The sequence below is a fragment of the Pipistrellus hanaki genome (assembly GCF_964339955.1).
Source record: "Pipistrellus hanaki genome assembly, chromosome: 14".
Lineage (NCBI taxonomy): Eukaryota > Metazoa > Chordata > Mammalia > Chiroptera > Vespertilionidae > Pipistrellus > Pipistrellus hanaki.
In genome coordinates this window covers 36,708,827-36,734,712 of record NC_140516.1, presented here as the reverse complement: position 1 = coordinate 36,734,712, position 25,886 = coordinate 36,708,827, and the positions used below count along the sequence as shown (strand labels likewise).

The 25,886-nt window shown below is 44.1% G+C and overlaps 1 protein-coding gene across 4 annotated transcripts in view; it reads left to right on the top strand.

Annotated features, from left to right (window-relative positions):
• The window catches only part of HPSE2 (heparanase 2 (inactive)), a 438,368-nt gene extending 416,344 nt beyond the window's left edge, over window positions 1-22,024 (top strand). For 3 of the 4 annotated variants that reach the window (XM_084904090.1, XM_084904089.1, XM_084904091.1), the window contains one exon: window positions 16,062-17,068. In XM_084904090.1, coding sequence (XP_084760216.1) covers window positions 16,062-16,322 — 261 coding nt within the window. In that variant the 3' untranslated portion in view covers window positions 16,323-17,068. Of the gene's footprint in view, window positions 1-16,061; window positions 17,069-19,967 lie in introns of those variants that run through there. The other variant, XR_014796800.1, reaches the window with a different exon arrangement.
• Window positions 22,025-25,886: the final 3,862 nt, after the last annotated feature.

The window sequence follows — 25,886 nt, the reverse complement described above, 5'->3', positions numbered from 1 at the left end:
AATCCAACCCAAAGCAGGTGTTTGGTTAGATCCCAGTGTTCTTCCCTATGTGTCTTATTCAATTCCACTTGGATGGAAAACTATCCAAAAATTAGAAAAGAAGAAAACAACTTCTGTCACATTGGCTGCTCTGTTCTGACACACTGGCCTGAGGGAATCAGCAGATGCTGAGAGTCCTGGAGTGAAATGACATTTCAAGGTGTTCTGCTTCATTCCCCTGCCTTCAGAAAGTGTGTGGCTATAACATCTGGACCAGGAGATGCTCTGTGTTTAAAGACCTCTGGGGAAGGAGTGCCCACAGTTTCAATTCTGTCTGCATTTTATAAGAACACTTATATAACACTGGGGCCTGCTGTGCCTGTGGCTAGAACTTTATAGATAATAAAGAGCTTTAATAGCCATTATCTCCTTTAACCTTCCAAACAGCGCCATAAAGTAAGTAGAACAATTCCTGCCTCTCTCCCATTTTAGAATTGAAGAAACTGAGTTTGAGAGCATTAATTGACTTTTCAAGAGTCATACGGCTATTAGGTGATAGAGCTAGAAAATACCTAGCATTCAGTTCTCCTGACCCCAAATTCACTGTACTTGCTTCAACACTATACTACCTCAACAGCCCTGTAATATGAAATTATAATGAGCCAATGACAAATATACAGTATGGATAAATAATACTCTCTGGTTTAATTTCATCTTGGGCTCATTGCATAATGAATATATTCTCAAAGTATTAGGTTACTCGGTAATGTTCTCTCCTTTAGGCTAAATTCAATCCAGTTCCATTAAATTTTCTTCACAAGTCCTAATTTCAGATTCTTCTTAAAAGTTCTACTCTGTACCACTTCTAAGATTTTGTTTCCCAGTCAAAGAATTTCAGTAAAAGCAAAATTGGGTGATTCCCTTCTATTACTTCTATGCTCTTCTTAAACAAAGGGATTATTAAATACCAGGAGTGATTACAATGAATTTAATCTGTGGTCTCTAAAAATGAATCTCAAAATATTATATTTTGACCCCATACGCAGACACTGCCAGTTGCCCTATACCTGCTGGAGCCCCCTCTCAGAGGCCCATCTCTGGGGAAAGATGCTGGCAGGAAAGGTTTCCCAGGGAAACTGAAGAGTAAATATTTTCAACATTCATCAACTTTTACTGAGATTGTACTTTGTGCCAGACATAACTTTTTCCTCTTCAACTGTCTAACATGCAGTGGCGATTAATCTGGCTAAAATTTTTAATGAATTGTGTTCTATAACTATAAGAACTCAGGAATCCCAGTAGACAAATTAGGGGAAAAGTATAGACATAAAGTTTAATATGAATACTTCAGATCAGAACATCTTTTCATTAACCTAATGACAGGCCGTGTCAGCACCTGGCCTTCCAAAGCTATTTAATGTGGGATGTTTAGAGAGCAAAGGGACAGTTCATAGGTCTCTGCCCTGAAATAGTTCATCGCTATTAGAAGTAAAGAAGCAAACAGTTAGAAGGAAGCAGCCCGTGGATGAAACCATGAGAGGCGAAGAGTACGTCTGCTTTGGGGGTAACAGGTTCCATATTAAACATCTAAATTTCATACCTGCATGAGGCTCTCCTTCAGTTGCCATGATTTTACCTGAAAGAATCTCAAGGATCTTGTGAACCAAAAGTTGTTTTGCCTATTTTGGGAAGAAATGAATATCATTGTTTTTCCTAAACTATAATACATATTGCTTTTTTCCCCATCTCTCTGGGCTACAACTTTTGCTTTGATATTATCCTCATTAAATGTTATATCAAAGAGAAACATTGGCATCTAACTGCATGCCTTTATAGAGTTGTCATTTAATGTTAGCCAAACAGATTGGTTTTGAAAATACTCAAGTAACTCCCAGGTGCTAAGACTAAAAATAACTTCATGTCCGTGTGGGAGCAGACCACATTCTGATACTTCATTTCCAGATTCAGTGCTTGGCTAGTGTTAAAAGTCCTGAGGGCTGACCTGGCCACCACCTGACCCACCACAATCTCTCTCTGATGATAACTGGAAGCACCACGTTTACTCTTGAATCTGGCAAAGGAGTTCTGGGGAAAATGTTAACCCTAAAAATTCTATACCAAGACTCCTTACCCATACACTCAACAAAATCTGAAGGCCTGTTTACTGGACCAAAGGCCTGTACTCCATTTATTTCAGGGACTCAAGACGTCTAAGTGTTCAACTTCTATACTTAGTTGGTACCTGGAGCTTTTGAACTCTGGTCAACCAGATGTATTCCCTGCAGGTTTCCATTCCTGTATCTTCATTAGTCTGGAATCATTTAAATTAGTTTATAATAATAAAAGCATAACATGCTAATTAGACCGGACAGCTGAACGACCTTCCGGATGAAGCCAGGACTGTGAGGACCGAGGAGAGCTGCTGGGGCTGCAAGGGCCAAACTCCTTGCATGAATTTTGTGTATTGGGCATCTAGTCTTTAAAATAAACTAACTCTATCTATGAAAGTTCGGCACTTATTAAAAGACTAGACACCCGTGCACAGTTAGGGTCCCTAGGCCTAGCCTGGCCTCCATCACTGGCCTCTGCCACCCTGCGACGCCACGTGAAGCTCCCCACTTCCTCCACCCCCCTACGTTCATGATGCTCATGGCCCCTGGACTGCTCCACAAGGCTCCTCCTGCCACTGCTCCATGAAACACCCAACCCCCATCCCAGGCCCTGCGACTGCTTTGCGAGGCTCCCCCTCCCCCTCAACTGCTCTGCAAAACTCCCTCCACCACGTGACTACTCTGTGAGGCCCCCCCCCCCCACCCCTTGACTGCTTCGCAAAGCTTGCTGCCCCCCTGCAAAGCTCACCACTGGATGCTCCAGGAAATCCCCACCACCACCACCACCACTGCTCCACAAGGCTTCCCCCACCCAGTGACTGCCCCGTGAAACTCACTGCCACCTGATGACTGCTCTGCTAAGCTCTCTGCTGCTGCCTGAAGAAGCAGCCTGCCCCTGCCGCTCAACAGTCCCCAGTCCCGCCCACCACCACCCCCGCCTCATGGTGAGCTGCTGGGGGGCCAGGGGGAGCGGGGACTCAAGAGGTGCTCCATGCACTTCATGGTGACCGGTCGACCATTCAGTCATGATGGCACCTGCCTCTTTATATATTAGGATGATTTTATAGAGTGGAAAAATGGAAGTACTGTTAGAGATGAAGATGTTTCTTCTTTAATATCCCTGACAGCTTCTGTTCAATGAGACTACTCATCTCATGAGTTGGCCCACTCCCAGATTAGATGGCTCTGGTTATAGAAAAGATCCTCTTTATATGTGGCCAGAAGGTGTTTTCTTCCAACTTCTTCCCTTGCTTTAGAAAAATAAAGCAGAGTAAATCTATTAAATGAATTGTGAGCAATTCTTTATAACAATTTTTCAATATGTCTCCCCTTAGAATTCAAGTTTCCAAGCTAAACACTCTCAGCTCATTCAACCATTCTTCAAATAGCCTGGTTTAGAGATTGCTCACTATGCTCTTTGCCTTAGAATTTACTTAGTTTTAGACCCTTATCTCATATGATTAACAGTTCAATTTTCTTACTTCAGACAAGCTTAGTTGTAGAAGTCTGAGAAAAAGTAGGAAATGTAAATATTTTATTAAATTTGTCTCATTCACACAGAATAATAATAGTTTTATATCTTTGCAACTTTATAATGAAAAATAGTATTCTTATTTAATTTATATTTTTTGAGTATTAGTGAGATTGAATATTTTTATGTTTATTATTATTGTATTACTTTTATGCATTTTCTATGCCCTTTGCTTATTTTTCTACTGGGGCGTTATCTGTTTTATTAATGATTTGTAAGTTTTTTTCTAATATAAGGCTATTTCCCTTTTGCTATCTATCATATGTATTAAAATATTGTCTCTAATATTTTATTTGCTATTTTCCAGCTATTTCATTTTTAGGGTATTATCTTGACATATAGAAGTATTCCCTTTTATATAGTTAAATCTATTTATCTTTTGCTTTGTGACTTCTTTCATTCTACTTATATTTTTTATGTATTCATATTTCTGAAATAAGATAAATAGGTATCTTTATTTTCTTCCTAGTTTCTTTGTGGTTTTGTTTTTATCTCAGTTTCTTTAATGCATTTGGAATTCATTTTGGCATCCCATAAGAAGTAAAGAGCATCAACAGTGGTGCTGTCCAAACTGAGAGTATGTGAGGAAGCCTGCTCATTCATGCAGGCTTCAGGTGCCGATTCAAAATGCTATTTCAAAAAGATCCTTTCTTTTAAGAGTGAGAGTTAGAATAAAGGGTCCTACTACTGCACATACTACCACATCTTCTGCAGCCCCTTTGGAGGTCACTCAAAGCCCTGGGAAGAAAGGGAAGATGTAGAGGCTGGGAATGGTGATTGGCAGGAAAGGTACCTGTGAGGGCAAGACCTCAGAGCTGCCGTGAGGGAACAGGAAGTTAGTGTTCTCAAGTAGACTGTAACAGAAGAAATATCTACACTAATAAAGGAGAAAGATGCAAATTGATCATACCTCCATGATGCCCACCAGCCAATCAAGAGTGAGTATGCAAATTAGCCCAACAAAGATGGTGGGTTAATTTGCATACACAGGCATGGAATGAAGACTGAAGACTCTGGCCCAAGCGAAGACTGAACTGAAGAATGAAGACTGAAGACAACTGAAGACTGAATAGGCTTGGCTTCTCCGCTACGGCTGAAGCAAAGGCCTGGGCCCCAGGTGCCAGAGGAAAACCGGTGCCGGCAGACAGGGGAAGGAAGGAAGGAAGGCCTTTTACACAAATCTCCATGCAATGGGCCTCTACTAAGTATATATGAGACTATCTATAAGAATACTTATCCTATTTAATGAAGAGGGAATATGCTAATTGACCCTCACACTGTTGCAAAGATGGTGGCAAATAAGGAGGGAATATGTTAATTGACTGCCTTGCCCTTAAAGATGGTGGTGCCCCCAGCCACAAGATGGTGGAACCCAGTCCCCTCAGCCCCACCGGGGGGGGGGGGGGCAAGCAGGAAGCAAAGCCAGGCCTGCCTCTGGAGTCCCCCAGTCTCCTCGCCCCCCACCCACCCAGGACTGGCCCGAGGCACAGGCAAGCCTCAGGTGGCTCAGAGCCTATCCAGAGGCTCAGATAACCAGGGCTGGCCAAGGCTTGTGCTGCTGGCAGTGGCAGCAGCAGAGGTGTGATGGGTGTCACCTTTCCCTGATCGCCAGGTTGCCTTCTGCCACTTAGGGCTCCCAGACTGTGAGAGGGGGCAGACCAGGCTGAGGGACTCCCCCCCCCCTTTCCAGTGCATGAATTTTATTGCACTGGGCCTCAAATATATAAATAAGGCTCTAAGTCAGTCTATAGAAAAAAGAAAGAGGAGAAAATATACAGAGAAATGATCCTTGCAAATCTTTAGTCAATATGTGCTTCCTCTCTAAAACTTAGAGGAGTCTGGGTTCCTTTAAACCTTATGCTAGTTTGGGGGTGTTTGTGGCTAAGAGATAGTAGCTACCCAAAATGTCTACAGCACTATCTAAGTAAATAATTTCCTTTATATATAGAAAATATAGTAAAGGCAATGGATGATATATTTAATCCCCTTCGTTCCTCCTGCTTCAGGAGCTGGAAGCAATCTGTCTGTAGGCATCTCTCTGTGACTGTAAAACACACACTTCAAGGAAAGGACAATGTTGTTCCTTTCGGTGCTAAAGAAACTCAAGTTCGTTATGTGTATAAATGCTTCATCTGGTTCCGTTCTGAATCCACCTTGCAAAGTACTACATACATCTCCCTGGTATGTGCTGAGGAGCATCTCCCTGGTGTACATGATACAAGAGAAACGTGAAATAAAGCATCTCCATTGAAATAGCAAAAATGCTCATTTCACACTAGTCAAAGAAAAGCATGCCTTTTAAAAGTTCACATCTTCCTTTTAAATAGAAAAATGGCGACTTCCTGACATGGTACTCTAAAAGAGTTTTTAAAAGCTTATTTTATTCAAAATAAATTCAAAGTAAAATGGTTAGAAAGCTGTCTGATTCCCCTCCACTCTCAGCTGCAAACATACTCCCACTCTCTTCTCAATCATGCCTGCACTTTGAATCACCCTGAGGAGTTTTACAAACCCTAATGCCCAAGCCTCACCCCAGACCAATTAAACCAAAATCTCTGGGCTTGGACCCAGGCACCAGGACTGTTTAAAGCTCCCCAGGTGATTCAAATATGTGGCCAAGGTGAGAACCCTTGTCCCTCGAGAACAGGCTGGAACAAAAGCCCTGCTGATTTGCATCTTTGATTCCACCCAGATTCTGTTCTTCATTCAGGCACTGAGCCAATTTGCCAAAGGTGTGAACATGCCATGAGCCCCCAAGGAGTACTTTTGCCTGAGTGTACAACTCTCTGAAGGTTTTCTTCTTCTTTTAACTCCCTGATTAGTGATGTAGTAATATACAGATCACTGTGCAGATTAGAGGATTATAAAATCCTTATATATTTTACAGTGACTTGACATTTTAAACCAAGATGCTTAGGAATCCAGGGTTTTCACTGTTGTTTTCTGAGAATTTTTCATTTGTTTTCGGTTACGGACTAGATTTTCTTCCAGCTTACTCCCAGCAGCTGGGGTCTCTCTACGTAGCTGTCCGTCAAGTCTGAGGCCTCCCCTTCCCCCACCTCCGCTCACTTGGGGACCTTTGTTGCAGAGATTTCCATTCTGTTCCAGGTGACTTGTATGAAACACTGGTAAATGTGCAATTTGGTGTAAAGCTAACGTGTTTCCCAGCAGTTGATTCTAAACCGAGGGGCAGGGAGCAGAACATGTAGGCAGTTCTGGCACCTTGGAAAGAAGAGGCCCTGGCCTTCGTTCTCCACGGCTGTGGTTTGGGTGACGGACAAACGTAAGGCCCAGGGAACGGAAAGGTCCTAACCCACCTCATCGCTATAGCAGGGGCTGGGCTCTGAATTGGTATTTCTTTGGCTGCCAAGCACGGAGAGCCTACAACAGGATGTGTTTCTTTTCAGACAAGGGGCTGAAGTACCAAACTGTGTACTAACTGCCAGTAGTCACTTAGCAGATTACCTCTTCCCTGCTTATCTTTGCAAGAATGATTCAGAGTGCAACACTCTTTGCACTGACATCTGTGTACCCTGGAACAGAACCTGTACCACATCTTATTTTTCCCTATTGAGGGTACACCAGTGCACTTAATATTATAGGAAGATTGTCAAAATCTGATCAAACTGAGATATTTATCCCTTTGATTTAACATATCTTTATGTCTTTATAGTAATGTAACATATCGCCATGTCTTTATAGTAATGTAACTAATTTTGGGCATGGCTTATGGACTCTATTTCATACTGTTACATATGGGAAACCTGTCTGTGCACATGTGAGCACACACACACTCACACTCACCGGCTCTCTTACCTGGCTCTTCATCTCACCTGCAGACTCTCTGTAAAGGGATGCTCCTGATCTACCCTCACCCCCTGACTGCCTCTTCCAGCTTCCCACAATTAGGGCTGGGGAAACCTGGTCCCTCCACACAGAGGATACAAACCACAAGAGGGTAAATACAAAAGTGGAAGGCAGGGAGTGATGAATTCTGACCTGGGAATTTGGGAAATCCTCAGGGCAGAGGGCCATCAAGCAGGAACTAGAAGGATGAACCCTATGTCTAGGAAATGCTGGAAGGAAGGCGAGCTTACTAAAAGTTTGGAAGTACAAAAGTTCAAGGGTGTGTGTGTGTAGGGGGGGTGTCACATCATCTCTCATGACTGGAATATAGAATGCTTTGTGGAGTGAAGAAAGAGGCTACAAAAATATATTAGTGCCAGAATTCAGAGGCCTTTGAAATTCAGGCTAAGAAGTTGATTTTCCTTCTTTCTCTCTCCTTGTATAAGTGTTAATTACAGTGTGTCTGACCACACATTTGCATGTTTCTGTGTTAGTGGGTGACAACTACATCTGTTGTAATTACATCTGTACAACACAAAGAACAGTAGGAATATGAATAATGCCTTTACACACAACTTGTGAATGTCGGTGGCCATGGTATCAAATCTTTGCAATTCAAAGGGAACAGTGCTAACCACATATTCAAGTCCTCATGGGTTTATTGCTGGTTCCACTGTGTCCTATGGTATGAGTGTAATATGGCTATGACATGGAGCTTTGAGATGTCACAGAATCAAATTTTCTTCCTAAACTGCCCCCAGTGATTCCCTTGTCTGTTGGGAATTAATATCGGTATACATCCAGGTTCCTTAGCTGGGCTCTCATCTTGTCTGCCAAGTGTGCTAAGTTATTTTAAGCCAATCGGAGCACATGGTAGACTCTCATTATGGCTTGGACAACTGTTACATAGACTTGATTAGGACACATTAAATCAGGACCCCCAAACCTGACTGCAAATAGGAAGAGCCTATATTCCTAACAGCTTGTCTATATAATCTTCAGCTCTGCTTGCATAAAGAGGTCCCAGTGTTTTCTCTGTTCGGTGATCAGGAAGCTTGATTGATACTCCTCATTGTGTCAATATGCCCTCAAAGAGTATGATGAAGGGCAAATGATCTCATCAGCCTCCCAGTGTCTCGGTGGCCAGGAACTTCATATATGATGTGAGCTTTTGGAGGGGCGAGGGCAACAGGAAGCTTTTATCTCTGTTTTTCTCTCTTGTTTGGTCTCCTCTCTCTAACAACAGAGGAGGGGAAAGGAGTGTCTAATCAGCCACACGAGAACTCCTACAGAGGTTGCCTGAGTAGAACTGGACAGGCTTTAATTTGAACTCCTATCATAGGCAAGAAGGCTCTGAACCACATGGTATGGAAATTTAGAAATGCAAACAAATATATTTAGCAGGTAAAATGACTCCCCCCGCACATGGATAAAATAAGGCTGAGAAGGATGCATGCTCAAATGGAGGGGCCCTTGGATAAGGCCCCGTGGAGGAGGCCACATCCATGGGGCCTGGAGGGAAGAGTATGCCTTTGAACAGATGCTACCAGATTCCCTGAAGAGCAAAAAGCATGGGGAGAAAGAGTGCAGGACACCCTTGGGAGGAAGTGATCCTCCTCATGACCCCAGAGAAGGTGGTGGACTTCCTATGGCTGGTGCTCCAGCGGGCATGTGGGACCGGGAACACGAGCTGCAGTGGCCACTCAGAGCAGCCCTCTCAGTGGACTAGCGATCGCTCATGACTGTTTCAAAAGAACTTCCTCTCTAAGCGACCCCAGATGCACAGCCCCTCCCAGAGCAGGAAAGGGGAGCTAGGGCCCTCCTCAGACCTGGCCTGCTCCCTCCGGGCTCTAACCTGCCCCTGACCTGGAGAAGGGCAGGGCAGCTGCGCATACCAGCTTTCTAACTCAGCCAGGAGGCCTCGAGGGGGCAACTCGGCCAGGGGCCTGTAAAACACCCAGGTGCGCGCTGGCGAGAGCGAGGGGGTGCCGGGGACTGGGGACCTGAGAGCCTGGCGCAGAGTTGCACAGGCATCGGCCAGCCTCGCACCTGCGCAGACACCCTCCCCACACACTGGCCTGGAATTCCACACCCCGGCAGGAGTCTCAGTTGGCTTGCAAGTTTCCTTAATTTTAGCCCCAATTTCAAGTGGCCCGGCCGCGAAGTTTTGTTGGGATTTGATTGATCCTGTGGTTTCTTCTCTGGAGACCAAGCGCAGGGCTCACCTCCTGGCCTTCCTGGGACTGAGAGCAGTCTATAGGGACTGGCTGACCCTCTCTGGCTTCCTGGAAGCCCCAGCCCTGACATGCTCTCTGACACCGATGTGTAGAACAAGAGTGACCTCTAGTGGCCCATGGGGAAGCACAATGGAACCATGTCAGAGCTAGGTGTTGGGATTATGAGGAGCAAAGGGAGCTGATACCCCTGCCAACTGCCCCCATATATCCAATCAGTCACACACACACTCAGACTCTTATTCATTTTTTCTCTCCCTCTCCCCCAGCCCCTTCCCTTCCTTTCCCTCCCTCCCCCTCCCCCTCATCATTTAATAATCCAGAAGCTGAGACCAGAGAGGACTGGTGACATATCTAGGCCTGCACATGTCATGCTCAGAGCTTGCACTAAAACTCCATTCTCTGGCTTCCATTCCAGGTTCTTGTCTGCTACCCACATATTTATATCCAGTCTTTCTATCACAAATCTATTTTGTGAGCTGGTTGAAGGATGAATAGGATAGAAACATGGTCTTCCTGTTTAGTAGAGAGACCAACAAGCAGCCAGCAGTCCCAATACTGTGATGAGTGCCGAGACCCAAGAAGTCCTGGGTAACATAGGAGCACTTTGGAGGGGCACTGACCTGAAGGACGAATAGGAGTTATCAAGGAAGAGGAAGCTGGAAGCGGGAAGAGAGTATGGAGAAGGTTTTAGGCAGAGGGAACATGTACAAAAACACTGCGGTTGAGAGATTGTGATTGGGTAAATTGCAGCAGAGAAGAAAAGTTGGCAGTGGGTGGTGGGGAGCTGGAATGGGTAGGAGCTGGAATGAGCCTCTAAGGGGCTGAAGGAGTATGTAGAAGGCTTGTCTATGGGGCCTTGTAATGACTTTGGACAATGTTCTAAGATCAGCAGGGAGCCACTGGACAATTAGGTAGGTGAATGTCATGATCAGATTTCTATTTGCGTAAGATCACTCTGAATTTTACATTAAACTCTACCTCAGGCTCGCTGCTTTGCTGTGGGCCACTTGCCTGATAATTGCTCAAACCTGAAGGAATGTTAGAGTTCATCCAGTCCATCTTACAGGTTGAGAAATTCGCCCTCAGAGAAGGCCAAACACTTTCTCAAAGTGGCTGAGGCAGAGCTGACCTCTAAGTCCCTTCACCCCCTACTCAAGGCCCCAAATATTCCAGCCTGAGCCAGACACTAGGTCTCAAGGCTGCTCCCAATACACAGGCTTCCCTTGTCTGTGCCTGGGACTGGGCCAAAGTCCAGCAAATTACCTTCAAGATGGTCAGAGGGCATTCTCACCAGACTTGCTTCTGAGACTCAGGATGGCCAAAAGTTTGCTTCAGTGTCCACTGCTAGCAAGAACCATGGGAAGGCATGAAGAGCAGAGACTGCAGACAGGTGGTGCGGGAGGGAAGGAGGGTGACCAGGCCAAGAGGCTCCCTTAGAGACCTGGGAGCAGAGGACTTGACTCCACATTGAGACACTGAATCCCATTTCAAATAGCATGCAAAATAAAGAAAACAACTTTAGGAATTGCAAAGTAACTCAGACTTTGTAAAAACAGATGGTGATAAAACCCAGTTGTCCTAATATTTGGATAATTTAAATGGCCTCAACAGCTAGGGATTTAAGAGAAATACTTCAACATAGACTGGATCACTTAGTGTTTGGTTTGAAAAGTCCTGGGCAGTAAGGAGGCCCCAGAATATGATGAAAATAGGATAAGAAAGGAAAGGTTTGTAAGGAAAGAAACATGATCCTGGTGAGTGCCATCTGGAATTGGAGAACATGAAATAGTAGAAAGAGGTGTCAGGAAGCCTGAAGCCGAGACCTAGCTTAGCTACCTATGAGCTGTATGACCTGTCCAGCCGCTTAACCTCTCTGACCTCATCTCAATAGTGAAGTTACAATAATAATAACAGTACTTTCCCTAAGCACGTCAGGGGGCTCTTTAGCAATCACAGGGAAGGACAGACAGGACTATGGGGAAGGGCAGTGCAGTCTCAGCCCAGCCACTCACTGGCTGTGTGACTTAGGAGAGTTTTAGAACCGGTAGGCTTTTACTTCCTCATCTGTACTATAAGGACGCTAACACCTGCCTCAGTTGGTAGTTGTAAGGACTAAATGTAACAGTCCAAGCAAATCATGGTATAGTGCCTTTTACATAGTGCTCAGTAATCCGTGACTTTTTTAAAATATATTTTATTGATTTTTTACAGAGAGGAAGAGAGAGGGATAAAAAGCCAGAAACATCGATGAGAGAGAGACATCGACCAGCTGCCTCCTGCACACCCCCTACCGGGGATGTACCCGCAACCAAGGTACACATGCCCTTGACCGGAATCGAACCCTGGACCCTTCAGTCCATAGACCAACGCTCCATCCACTGAGCCAAACTGGTTTCGGCAGTAATCAGTGACTTTTATATTTAACTTGATTATATTTACAAGTTTGCAAAGTGTTCAATGCATACAAATGAAACATTGTAATAAATTAGCATGATATGATATTACTGGATAACAGAATAAAAATGTTTTTAATGTAAGCAGTAAAAATAGAATGAAGGTGGTAAGCACATAGGCCATCTTTATCATGAAGGGACTTTGTAAATAAGGACATAGGAGGACTCAAGTACCCACAAAATTAATTCATGTTGGCTTAGCTAGGAGATGGTCCTATAGTATAGATATATTTTTAAGTATAAAAAACACTAGCCATGATCCTTGCTTCAGGTTGAGAGTCAGTGATAACTCAGGACTTATCCAGAGCAATTGGTATGTTAATGTAGCAGTTTTTAACTGGGGTGCCACAACACAGTGTTGTGCAGCAAGAAGTTTTAAAACATGCAATTCCTGACTAGTCAGGAACACTAACCCCCTTTCCCTTAGATTATCAAATAAAAAAGATGACAACAGCCAACACAAGAATAGCCATCCAGTGTGCATGAATCAAAATTATATCTATACTAGAGGCCCAGTGCATGAAATTAATGTACGGGGGGGAGGGTGACCCTCAGCCCAGACTGCATCCTCTCCAATTTGGGATCCATGTGATCGGGCCCAAACAGACAGTCAGACATCCCTCTCACAAGCCAGGACTGCTGGCTCCCAACTGCTTACCTGCCTTCCTGATTCCCCCTAACTGCTTCTGCCTGTCAACCTGATCACTCCCAACCACTCCCCTGCTAGCTTGATTAATGCCTAACTGCTCCCCTGCCAGCCTATTGCCCCTAACTACCCTTCCCTGCCAGCCTGGTCCCCCCCAACTGCCCTTTTCTGCTGGCCTGGTCACGCCTAACTGCCCTCCCCTGCAGGCTTGATCACCCCCAACTGCCCTCTCTTGCAGGCCTGTTTCCTGAAACTGCTCTCTCCTCCTGGCCTGATTGCCCGCAACTGCCCTCCCTTGCAGGATTGGTCCCTCCCAACTGCCCTCCCCTGCTGGCCATCTTGTGGTGACCATCTTGTGTCCACATGGGGGCAGCCATTTTTGACCAAATGGGGGCAGCTGTCTTGTGTACTGGAATGATAGTCAATTTGCACATTGCCCTTTAATTAGATAGGACTTTTTGTCAGATTGGCAAAAAATATGTTTTTTGGTGTGCAGCAAAATTTTATGTTTATGTGTGCATGAGATGAAAAAGGCTAGAAATCACTGTGTTGATTAAATCTGTAAAGACACTCAGGGAGCCTCCCTGGAGAAACTCAACCCAAGACCAGAAATAATGCAAAAAAATAAAAATAAAAACAAAACTAAAAAATCCATTCACTTGTTCAGAAAATATTTTGTCCATACTCTGTACCATGCATCTTGTTAGGCACCAAGAATTTAAGGACAAAAGACATGGTCCCTTCTGCAAATTCACAGCCCAGTAAATCACTACCATTCAGTGAGGTGGTTATAAGTTTGGGTACAAGAGAGCCCAGAGGGGGGGCTCCTTACTCAGGGGTTGGAGAAGGATCCCCAGAAGGAGCAACACCTGAGCAAGCCCTACAACTACCCAAGCAGTTAATCCAACAGAGAGCTCCTTTGCAACAGCCCAGAAGCTGAATTGCAAGTCCTTTAGTAATTTGGCCATGCTGAGGCAAGGTTGTGGGCCTTTGGAAAGCAGGAGGCTTCCTTAGTAATGTCAACATTAGAGTCATTGTTCTTTTAGGAACTCTTATTTGAAAAAAAGCAAATGATGCCCTCATCCTCCAAAAAAAAAATCATATTGGGAATTTTATTACAGTTTTAAATCAACTTGTTTCTTATTAATCCCAACCATTTCTACTGACATTCACATTTCAGAAACATATACTATACTTTTAAATGAATTCGTGTATTTTAATCCCAACAGTATCTGACATTTTCATTTAAGAAATACTATCTCATATATGGGCAAGACATACTAGTTTTTCATTGTAAAGCAATCTTTGCAATGCATATATTGATGAAATTCCTACAATAACTGCCAACTCATCCCTCTTCTCCCTCCCAACGCACCCAGAGGCCTGTGATCCAGTGAGTTAGCACTGCAGTGAGGAACCGGCATGCTCTGAGACTGGAGAGGTAGCTGGAGCTAGGCTTGTTTTGTTTTGTTTGCAGCAGAAATACCTCTCCTCACCCTGCCTCCCACACCAGTGACTAGACTGTCTTCACCAGAGAGAACCACTCAAATTTGGAGCAACTCCTTGCATATTTGATGAGGTCAACGCCTATCTTCAGACCTCGATATTTCCACCCCCACACCTAGAGGCAGGCCTGGCTCTGTACAAGAATCTCCCCCCCCCCCCCCCCCCCCCCCCCGCCCCGCTCATTCACTCCTTAGCCATCCCAACCACAAGAGGGGGGCTGTGCCCCTGGCCTGACAGAGCTGGACTGGGCCCAAACTTACTCTTGCGGGGCGGCCTGGAGCTGCCTCTCTGCCTCACTCTCCACGGGGAGCAATTCACAACACACTTTATCTCGGGATTCACTGCTCCATTGGGCAAGGGTCTGATTATCTCTCTCTAAACCTGTCTGTCATTCACAGCACAGAAGGAACACTAAACAAAGACCTTTGTATCAAATTTCTAACACTTTATTCTCTTTACTGCTCAGATGATATCACTGCAATGTCATCACAGTGAAGGTTGGACAAGGCCCAGAAACAGTCATCACTAAGCAATGTTGGTTTTCCGGGGGTAACTCACAGCCTTATTGGCAGCTCATGCCCTGGTTCTGGCCTTTCCTACTGACCCACAAAGCTGAGCTTCATCCTGGGTATGGGGCTGTACATGCTGCTCCTCAGTCAGGAGCAGCTGGGAAGTTGTCTGGATCCTGCACCGCAAGCCATGAATGGGTGATCTGTTCCCCTTTCCCTCTGTGAGTGCGCTGTGCCTGTGGCCCCTCAGCGGGAAGAGGGCTGCTGCACAGGAAGAATAAAGGCAGGCAGGATCGGTGAATCTAATCACAAATGCCTCCTTTTGTCACCTTATGCTTCATTGTCCTGCTAAAAATGAAAACATCTGCTAAATGTTAGATATGAAAACTCATTGTTAAATTAGAAAAATGGGAATTGTTAGCTATGCCTCTGCCCTTCTTCAGAACCCTATACAAGTAATATGATGTCAGTTCCGTAAGCTATCAAACTAATGAGAAACTCTAGTTAAATAGAAGATTTCTGAAATCATTTTAAGCCTGTACATCAGTCCACAGGTATAACTAAAGCGCTATTATGATTTTTTAAATTATAAGCCCTGGCCAGTGTGGCTCAGTTGGTTGAGCATCATCTTGTGCATTGAAAGGTTGCCGGTTCAATTCCTTGTCAGGGCACATATTTCAGGTTCGGTTCTCGGTAGATGTTTCTCTCTCACATTGGTGTCTCTCTCTCTCTCTACTTCTCTCTCTATTTATTGAGAGAGAGAGAGAGAGAGAGAGAGAGAGAGAGAGAGAGAGAGAGACTGACTTTTCAACTTGTGTATCTCAGAGACTTGTCACTTGTCTAAATCAGCAGTCACCAACCGGTGATCCGCGAACCACTGGTGGACCGTGAGGTCTGAAAGGTTGGTGACCGCTGGCCTATATGATGTGTCTGTGGAACTACTAGGCATCCTGTATTCAAATCCTGGCTCCCAGACCCACAAGTTGTATGATTTGGGGCAAGTCACTTAACCAGGGCAGGTAGAAAGGGAATAATGGCAGTTCCTTTCTCAGAGTGTCGCTGATGTTTGAATGTGTTAATGAAATAAAGCCCCTAGGTGAAAGCCTGGGCACAGCAAGTGTCAGTAAGGGATGGCTGTGCATGTATCAGACAGGCAGGCAGCCGTCTGGGGCTGCCCATGCTTTGTGGCGACGGCCCCCTTATAATGCATTATTGAGTTCCGTGCTGTTTCTCTTCTCCACAGGTCAGTGCAGCTGAACGGGCAGCCCTTAGTGATGGTGGACGATGGGACCCTCCCAGAGTTGAAGCCCCGCCCCCTACGGGCCGGCCGGACATTGGTCATCCCTCCAGTAACCATGGGCTTTTATGTGGTAAAGAATGTCAACGCTTTGGCCTGCCGCTACCGATAAGCCACCCTCACATTCATGAAATGCCAGCAGGCCTGCTGGACTGCTTTCCACCTTTGCGCCCCAATAGTATCCTTACTTTTCAGACATCTTCTTAGCAACAAGCCAGTCTCTGTTGCCCCATCCTGCTGGAATTGACATAGACTTGCTCTCTCAAGGTAGCACAAGCTTAGCCTAGGTAGGTCACGTCCACCCCAAAGGAAAATGTGGACATCACCTGTACCTTTATGAGGTTGAAGTTATGTGTGTAGAGCTGTATGTAACCCTGTATGTGTACCATGAAACCAAGCTGAAGCACACTCCCAGGACAAATGAAACAACTGCCCAGGATCCTGGTCACACAGCAGTGTTACTATAGACCCTAGCTGTGGCTGCTGGCCTCGGGAGAAGATGAGCAAGGAAAAAAGCCTGGTGGATCTTGAGAGCCCTGTCCTCCCCCAAAGTCTCAGCACAAAGAGAAAGCACGCCAGACCAGCAGCACACGCTTTTCTCTGTCAGCTCCCTGCTGCTGCACTGGGTTTCCTCTGAGCTCTCTTCCCAGAGGGGAGCCAGTGGGTGAGTCAGCCCTGGCTGATGGGTGAGCTCTTTGTGTCATTTCCCGGCTGATGTATGAGCGTGTGCATCTGGGTTTCTGACAGTGGCATCCATCACTGGCTATTCCTCTGGGAAGCCAGTGCTTCAAAAGTAAAATTGCGATCATACTCCAGATTTTATAAGAAGGCTCTATTCCTCTGTGAATCCAGATCCCCCCAGGGCTGGAATGGGAGTAGGGTAGCAATATTCATTAAGTGGAGAGCAATGTATTAGGCACCACGAAAAGCAATCATCATCCGTCAAGTGGCTGTGAGGGAGAGTTTCAGTACAAAGAGAAAGTACACCACACCACCACCACATATGTACACACACACACACCACACCACACCACATGTCCAAATACACCCACACACACACCACACCACCACACATTTCCACACACAAACACTACACCACCACACATATCCACACACAACACACTACCACCACACACAACACACCACTACCACACATGTCCACACACACACCACACTACCACCAAACATCCACACACACATAAACACCACACCACCACACATGTCCACACACACACCACACTACCACCACACATACACATACACACACAAACACCACAACCACCACACATGTACACACACCACCAACACACACATCCACACATACACAAATGCCACACCACCACCACAACACATGTACACACACACACACACACACACACACACGAATACACACACAGCTCACCACTACCACACATCCACACACACATACACACACACACACACCAAACTACTACCACCACACATGTACACCCTCACACACACAACAAGAACAACAAATGAACAAAGCAAATGATTAGACTTTCATCAAATTCTAAAGAATATTTACTAAGGATATGCCCTTAATGGTTTGGTTGACCAAACCATTAAAAATAAAAAGGTGTAAACCAAAGGTTCTCGCCATAAGATACTAATGAATCTAATCTTCCTGCCTCCTCACTAGTAGCTGTGTGCCTCTCAGTGCATTTACCAGGCAGAAATCCAATCTGGCCACCAGGTCCCTCTTGTCCCAGACCAGCTATCTGAGCCGTGAACACAGCTTTCGGTTAGCCATTCGGGGCAGGCGGGATCCAGAGTAGGACTGATGGGGAACCTGGATGGTCAGTGGGAAACTTCCAAATGGACAGGAGCAAGTGGAGTGAGTTGAAGTTCACCATGGGGCTCTTCTGTCTGGGCTGTGGTGTCTTTGCAAACAATCCGTGGGTGAAGCTGCTTCCTTTTTGTAGATGTGATTTTCTATCTCAGGATAAATGACACGAATGATGCTCCTTTAAAAAGGAGGAGATATTTGTCAGTGTCACAGGGTTCCAATTAGGGGAGTGAACTGTGAAAGGCTAGGAATGGAGGGGAGAAGCAGGGTCGCTGAGGCCAGAGGCCAGGGAAACTGCCCAAGGAATTCAGAAAGGACGAGGGCCAAGTCTGCAGCGCGAGCGGTAGGTGAGAGACAGGAGGAGGATGACCCTGGAGGAGGGGTGGAGGGTCCTCAGCTTGAAGAACTGGGAGTTGGGAGAGGGAAGCTGACAGGCTCGTTTTCTGTGTAAGGAAGAGCGGGTATGGTTTTGACAGGCTTATTATTAGGTACAGAAGGAACAGCACACAGGAAGTGCAACAAGAGGGGAGACAGGAATGAGCCGGGCCCAATCAGCGGGGAGCTCAGCCTAGAAGAAGCTGGGGAGAAGAAGGCTGGACCCTGACATGCAGCCGTGAGGTAACTCAGAGGGTCCCTCTTCTCTGGAAACAGGTACCTCCCCCTGAAGCTTCAGCTCTGAGAGCGTGGAGAGAGAAAAGAGGGGAAAGAAGTGACAGACAGCCCCACGTGAGGAAGAGAGCGAAAAAGAGAAGTGAGAAACCAAACGGTTGTTCCCCCAAACTTAGAACTTTGTGTAGATCTCAGGTTCTCTTCTATACACCGGGGGGCAGGCAGGGCCCCTGATAACCAGAGCCACCTGAGGTCCCTGCAGGCAGGCCCGGGGCTAGTTTGCTTTCAGACACAGTAGCCCCTGTTTTTCCTGTAAGTCATGCAGAGGGTCCAGAGCTTTCCCAGGTCACCCAGAGCAATGGTTTGCTGAGCTCAGAATAATCAAGGGCAGTGTTTTTCAACCTTTTTTGGGCAAAGGCACACTTGTTTCATGAAAAAAATCACGAGGCGCACCACCATTAGAAAATGTTAAAAAATTTAACTCTGTGCCTATATTGACTATATATAAAGTAATTCTCTTGAATAGGAATCAAATAAACACAAAGAAAGTATTTTATAATTACTTTATTATGAAATATTAAGTAAACAAAATAGTGAAAAATTATAAAATTCTTGTCTTGTCTGCACCTACGGCACACCAGGCAACATCTCGCGGCACACTAGTGTGCCGCAGAACAGCGGTTGAAAAACGCTGATCAAGGGTTTGTTCATTTATCCACAAACTGTGGCTGCCCAGTTCACAGACTCACCCCTTCACCTCTTCTAGGTTCTGTTAACTCAGCCCAGCTAGGACCCCCAAAGCTCCACTGAGTGCACTTCTGTAAGTGCTGATTCTTCACTCAGCCTCTGCATGTGGGGAATACAGGCAGTTCCTGCTTCTTCTGTCTTTCTCCGTGTATTTAATGTGGCTCCTAAGAGGTTTTGCTTTTCTAGCTAATTAAAGAGAGAGGATCACTGACATTTATTTCTGGAGTCCTGCAAATCTAACTTTGCAACTGAATCACGAAAGAAGTATTTGCATTGTTCAAAGAAAACCAAGAAACTTAATATAAAGTCACATTCCATACAGATTTTAAAACTCAGCATCTATCCTGGATTTTTCATTTCAGTGTGGGGGTGATGACTAAATCGGGGGGATGCCTCCTTCTAATAGATTCCCCTGTCACACTTTCCACTAAAGACAGCCTGTGGCAGAACTCAGGACCCCATCCACGTCACTGAGCACCAGCCTCCCCGATCAGATATTTTCTCCTAAAACAAGACATGGCTGAGATAACCTGAGACTTAAGAACCATTTATTTTAAATCAAAGAATGGGCTCCTAAAGTGCTTACTTGAAAGCCAGATAACAGGTAATGAAAAGTCTATCCTGTAGAGATGATTTTATGCTCCTTCTGCCTCTAGGAATGATTTTCTTTCTCCTTTCTTATCACAAAGGCTCAGAACAAATTCTCATTGTTATTTGGAGAGAGTGTCCCAGTTCCTCCAGAGCCCTGAAAATGCTGCAGCTGCAGGATGTTGGCATGATCTCCACATGGAGAAAAGCTTGAAAATACCAGACTGGGCAACAGTGAGCCACAGGCCTGGGGCTCCCAGAACCATAATTCTGAGTCCCACTTTGCCTTTGCAGCCCCAGCCTCTCCCCAGGCAGGTGGGCTGCGCCCTGCAGCTCTGGCAGGTCAGAGGTTGGTGGTACAATAGAATCTGCCTGAGAGCTTCCCCCCACATTTCTCCCCTGGCTCTGCAGCCTCCTGGGTGAGGCAGTGCGAGGACCCCTGCACCCCAAGCCCACGTGTTTGGGATGGATACGGCTGTACAATTCACCTTGGGAATCCACTCAGAGCTTTATTTCTGAAAACAAAAGGTCAGTGTTTAATCTCTGCAGAAGCAAAGGCCAACCATATGGATAAAAATGTTATAACAGGGAAGGACTTTAAACATTGGAAATATCAATAGAGCAACCAAAAATGATAGAGATATGGCTTGGGAAAGGCAAGGGAAGAAAGTGCATAAACATATGTGGAGCATGGCTTCCTCTACTTCCCCTTCTTCCCCTCCTCACACCCAGCTGGACACTGCCAATTGCTCACTTTTGCTAACTTACTCTCCAGTCCCATAGCCTTATCTCTGCCAGCCACTCTGTCCTCACCTCGGAGCCCAGGGAACTCTGCTGTACCGAGAGGGAATTCCGTTTTAGTTGTAGAAATGTTTGCAATCTTTTCATAAGATGAACTAGAATTAAAAATAAGATAGTACGGGTTCTCAAAGAGAAGCAGTCATTATCAGGCCCAATCAACTAGAACATTCCAGTCACTCCCTCTCAGTTCCACTAACAGGAACACAAAGGCTCCTGAACTGCCTTTCTGTCCCAGTCCTGGGCAGGGAGTGTTTGGGGAGGACCAGAGAAGTAATCCATCCAAGGCCATCTAGATTAGCAGAGGGCAGGACTGGGACTTGAACCCAGATCTGTTGGATTCCAAAGTCTACTCTCATTGCATTGCACTTCCTTTCTCTCTTACTGGACTGGTTATGGCCAACTTTTTCTCATCTCTATTATGCCCACAGCTAGCTTCCTTAGCATTCTGTGTGTGTCTACAGACAACTCTAGTAGTGCCTTCACCCAGGACAGTTTATCTCAGGTTTGGGGTAGCCAGCTAACAACTCTGATGAGTAGTGAGTCTGGCTGTGACCAGCCTTGGCTATAGAATTTTGAACCCAGGCTCATCTTGGCCCACCAGGCCCTCCTGGTCTGCTCCCCTCCATCTGTGTTTTTCTGCAGAATAACTTAAAGGCCACTCCCACCATCACTGCCCACAGCAAGTGAGGAGTCTTGATAATCTAAGTCTTGAAGGTGAGTGGCAGAGCCAGTTAGCACCTACACATGCTGCCTCTACTAGCCCTGCTCCTTCTCTGTCCATCACCCAGAGGTTTGGATGTTTCTCTTCACCTTCCCAAACTAAATTAAAAGTCCATTCATCATTGTCCTATAGGTATTGTTCATAAATATCACTCTAAAACAAGAAAGCCAAAATACCAAAAGAGAGCAAATCAAATGCTTTGGCACCCACTTCCTTTCAAACACCAGAGCAGCCCCTGGGAGCTCTGGGAGCACTTGGGAAGAGCTGACAAGTCCAAAGTGACCAGCTCATGAATAAACCCCACTGTCTCATGCACCTAGCAGAGACATCACTAACTTTACTCTTCTAATTATTATTCATAACAATCTTCTAGGATTCTTTTTTAAGTTGTAAATGTTATGTAATAAGTTATATTTTTGGAAGAAGCAAAAAGAAACCTTAGTTCTATTGATCTGGAAGTTGGCAAAATGAGTGCAGGAACACCTCCCAGGGAAAGATTCTTCTCTGTGCAGGGCCTTTACCAGGGGTTAATATTTTCTTCCAGAAAACAGAATATATTAAGGTTTATATGAACCTGATGATTGCAGAGGCTTGGGTTCATGAGGTAGTTTATATATTGAGGTAATGTTTTGTAAGTAATAAAATGTGAATACTCTAATTTTTTCTGTTCTCAGGGTGTTCTGTGGGGAAAGGGAGTCACTGTTGTCCTCGATCTTAAGACTGATTGCCTGATGAACTAACACATGCTGGGGATCTTTGCTTTCATGGTGTGCTGCCCTAGCCTTCTCGCGCCCCCCCCCCAAGCTTGTTCAAGTAGTCTAAATGGAAATTAAATTGTATTCTTCAAGTTAGATGTCACTGTCTCTCACAAATTAACTAATAGATGCAATAATAGGTAAGCCTCAGACTCTCAAAGCTTAACACAATTGAAGTTTATTTCTTGCTCATAGGTCATGTAAAATTCAGTTGGTGGTAATGAGACTAAAGTGGGCAGTGGTTCTGTTCCATGTAGTCCTTTAGGGATCCAGACTGCTGTGAGTTCTCTGCCATCTTCAGCACTTAGCCTCTGAGATTGCTATGGGCATCTCCAAGATAGACCATATCCTAGGCCATCCGTAAATGTAAAAGGATTCAAGTCATACAAAGCATATTCTCTGACCAGATGGACTTGAAATAGAATCTATAGATATCCTGAAAACCTTCTAATATTTAGAAAGTAATAATACATTTCTAAATAACCCATGGGTCAAAAAATAAAAATATATAAAAAGTATTTAGAACTAACTGAAAATTAAAATATATAAAAAATTGTAGGTGTTGATAAAGCAGAACCTTGAGAGAATTTTATAGCAGTAAACTTCATTGTTAGAAAAGACAAAAGATCTCAAATCATGTCAGTTTCTAGCTTAAGAAATTATTTAAAAAGAAAATCAAATCAAATTAAATCCAAAGTAAACAGAAGAAAGGAAATAGTAAATATCAGTACAGAAATTAGGGAAATGAAAACCAGTGAAAATTGATGAAACCAAAAGCTATTGAGAAAAATCAATAAAATTCTTAATGTGACCTGAATCCTTACAAATTTAATGAGCAGAATAGACATTCCAGAAATAGATTCATGCATATATGGACAACTGATATGAGATAAATGTATCAAAATAATTCAGTGGAGAAAGGACATTTTTTTCAACAAACGGAACTAGAAAAAAACGGATATTTATATGCAAACAATGAACCCCTCTCTCACATTATCTACAAAAATCAACTTGAAATGGATCATAGACATAAAGTTAAAACCTAAAATTATAAAACATCTAGAAGAAAACACAGGAGAAACTCTTTGTTACCCTGGCTTAAGCAACGATGTTTTAGACAGTACACAAAAAAAGCACAAAGATTTCTATTCTTAGAAAGTCCCTGTGAGGAAAGTGAAAAAACAAAAACATAGACAGAAAAAAAAAGGTGCAAAATAAATATCTATTAAAGGATTTGTATCCAAATATATAAAGAAATCATATAATTAATAAGCAAGACAATCCAATTTTTAAAATAAGCAAATGATTTGAATACTTTACCAGAGAGAGCATATAGATGGGATACAAGGACATGAAAAGATTTCAGCATTAGTCATTAGGAAAATGGAAATTAAAACCACAATGAGAAACATACATAAAAACTACATACTTACTAGAATGGCTAAAATTACAAAAAGGCAGTATCAAATACTAAGAAGACTACAAAGCAACTATTCCCTCAATATTTTAGAGGGAATATAAAATGGTGCATGCACTTTGGAAAACAGTTCAACAGCTTAATATAAACTTAAACATACACTTTACATACGGTCCCACCATCCCACTCCTAGGTGTTTATCCAAGTGAAATAAAAACTTAGGTTGACACAAAAACCTGCACGTAATTACAAATAGATAAATTGGATTACATAAAAATTGAAAACATTTGTGCTACAAGTGATAAGTAAAAAGACAAAACACATAATGGTTCACAGATCTAGAACAAATACTCCAAAAATTTATATGGAACCAAAAAAGATCCGAAATAGCCGCAGCAATCTTGAGAAAGAAGAACAAAGTTGGAGGGATCATAATACCAGATATCAAGTTATACTACAAACCCACTGTAATCAAAACAGCCTGGTACTGGCACAAGAACAGGAATATAGATCAATGGAATAGAACAGAGACCCCATAAATCGACCCAAGCCATTACGCTCAATATTTGACAAAGGAGGCAAGATCATACAATGGGATCAAGGCAGTCTCTTTAATAAATGATGTTGGGGAAATGGGACAGACACTTGCAAAGAAATGAAATTAAACCGTCAACTTATGCCATATAAAAGAATAAATTCAAAATGGATAAAAGACTTAAATGTAAGCTGTGAAACCATAAAAATCCTAGAAGAAATCTAGGCAACAAAATCTCAAACATCGCTCATAGCAATATGCATGCGGATACATCTCCTAAGGCAAAGGAAACTAAGGAGAAAAGAAACAAATGGGACTACATTAAAATGAAAAGCTCCAGCAAAGCAAAAGAAACCATCAACAAAATGAAAAGGGAGAATGTATTTGGCAATGGTACATCTGATAAAGGGTTAATATCCAAAATATATAAGGAACTCATACAACTTAACAAAAGGAAGACAAACAATCCTGTAGCAGAGGGTGGGAAGGCACATGGGCAATTTCCTTAATTATCATCAGCTGAACTCAAGGTGTAGCCAGTGCCACACCTTGGGAACTTGTTTCCCCAAGATGGCGGACATGTTGTCAGCTTGGCCTTCATATCAGCCCGGGTGTTGGCAGGGGCGGGACTAGATATATAAATCCAGGCATGGTAGGGCCTACTTAAGAATGCAAATAAGTTGGTGTAACTTCCTGGTATTGGGGGTATAAAATACATGCCCTGGGAGGGGTCGTCGTCTTTCTGCCTCTCCAGCAGACAGTATGGCGGCCCACCCAGCTCCCAGCTTAAAATCTATCTGTGTGTCTTCTCTCTTTATTTCTAATATTTCTCAATCCCTGGCTACCTCCACTGAACCGGTTAGTTCATCTCTCTTTCTGTATAAGACTCGGAAAAGGGAGATAGATCCCTGCCACGTCTGGCCCCCCGCGGCATCAGGCCCCCCACACAATCCAATTAAAAAACAGACAAAGGATTAAATAGACACTTCTCCAAAGTGGACATACACATGGCCAAGAGACATATGAAAAAAATGCTCAAAGTCACTGATCATCAGAGAGATGCAAACTGAAACAAGGTAGCACCTCACATCTCTCAGAATTGCTACCATCAACAAATCTACAAATCACAGGTGCTTGCTAGGATGTGGAGAAAAGGGAATCTAATACACTGCGGGTGGGAATGCAGACTGGTGCACCCGTTATGGAAAACAGTATGCAGTTTCCTCAAAAACTTAAGTATGGAATTGCCATTTGATCCCACTCCTAGGAATATACCCAAAGAAACCCCAAAATACCAATCAGAAAGAATTTATGCACCCCTATGCTCACAGCAGCACAATTTACAATAGCTAAAATCTGGAAACAGCCAAAACCAGTTTGGCTCAGTGGTTGCGGGCACATCCCTGGTAGGGGGTGTGCAAGAGGCAGCTGGTCAATGTTTCTCTCTCATTGACGTTTCTAACTCTCTCTCCCTCTTCCTTCCTCTCTGTAAAAAAAATCAATAAAATATATATTTTTAAAAATAAAATAAAATCTGGAAACAGCCCAAGTGCCCATCAGTAGATGAATGGATAAAAAAGCTGTGGTACATATATAACATGGAATACTATGCAGCAGTAAAAAAGAAGGAACTCTTACCCTTTGAGATAGCATGGAGAGACCTGGAAAGTATCATGCTAAGCGAAATAAGTCAGTCAGAGAAAGACAAGTATCACATGATTTCACTCATACGGGAAATCTAATGAACAAAATAAACTGATGAACAAAATAGATCCAGGGACATAGAAGCAT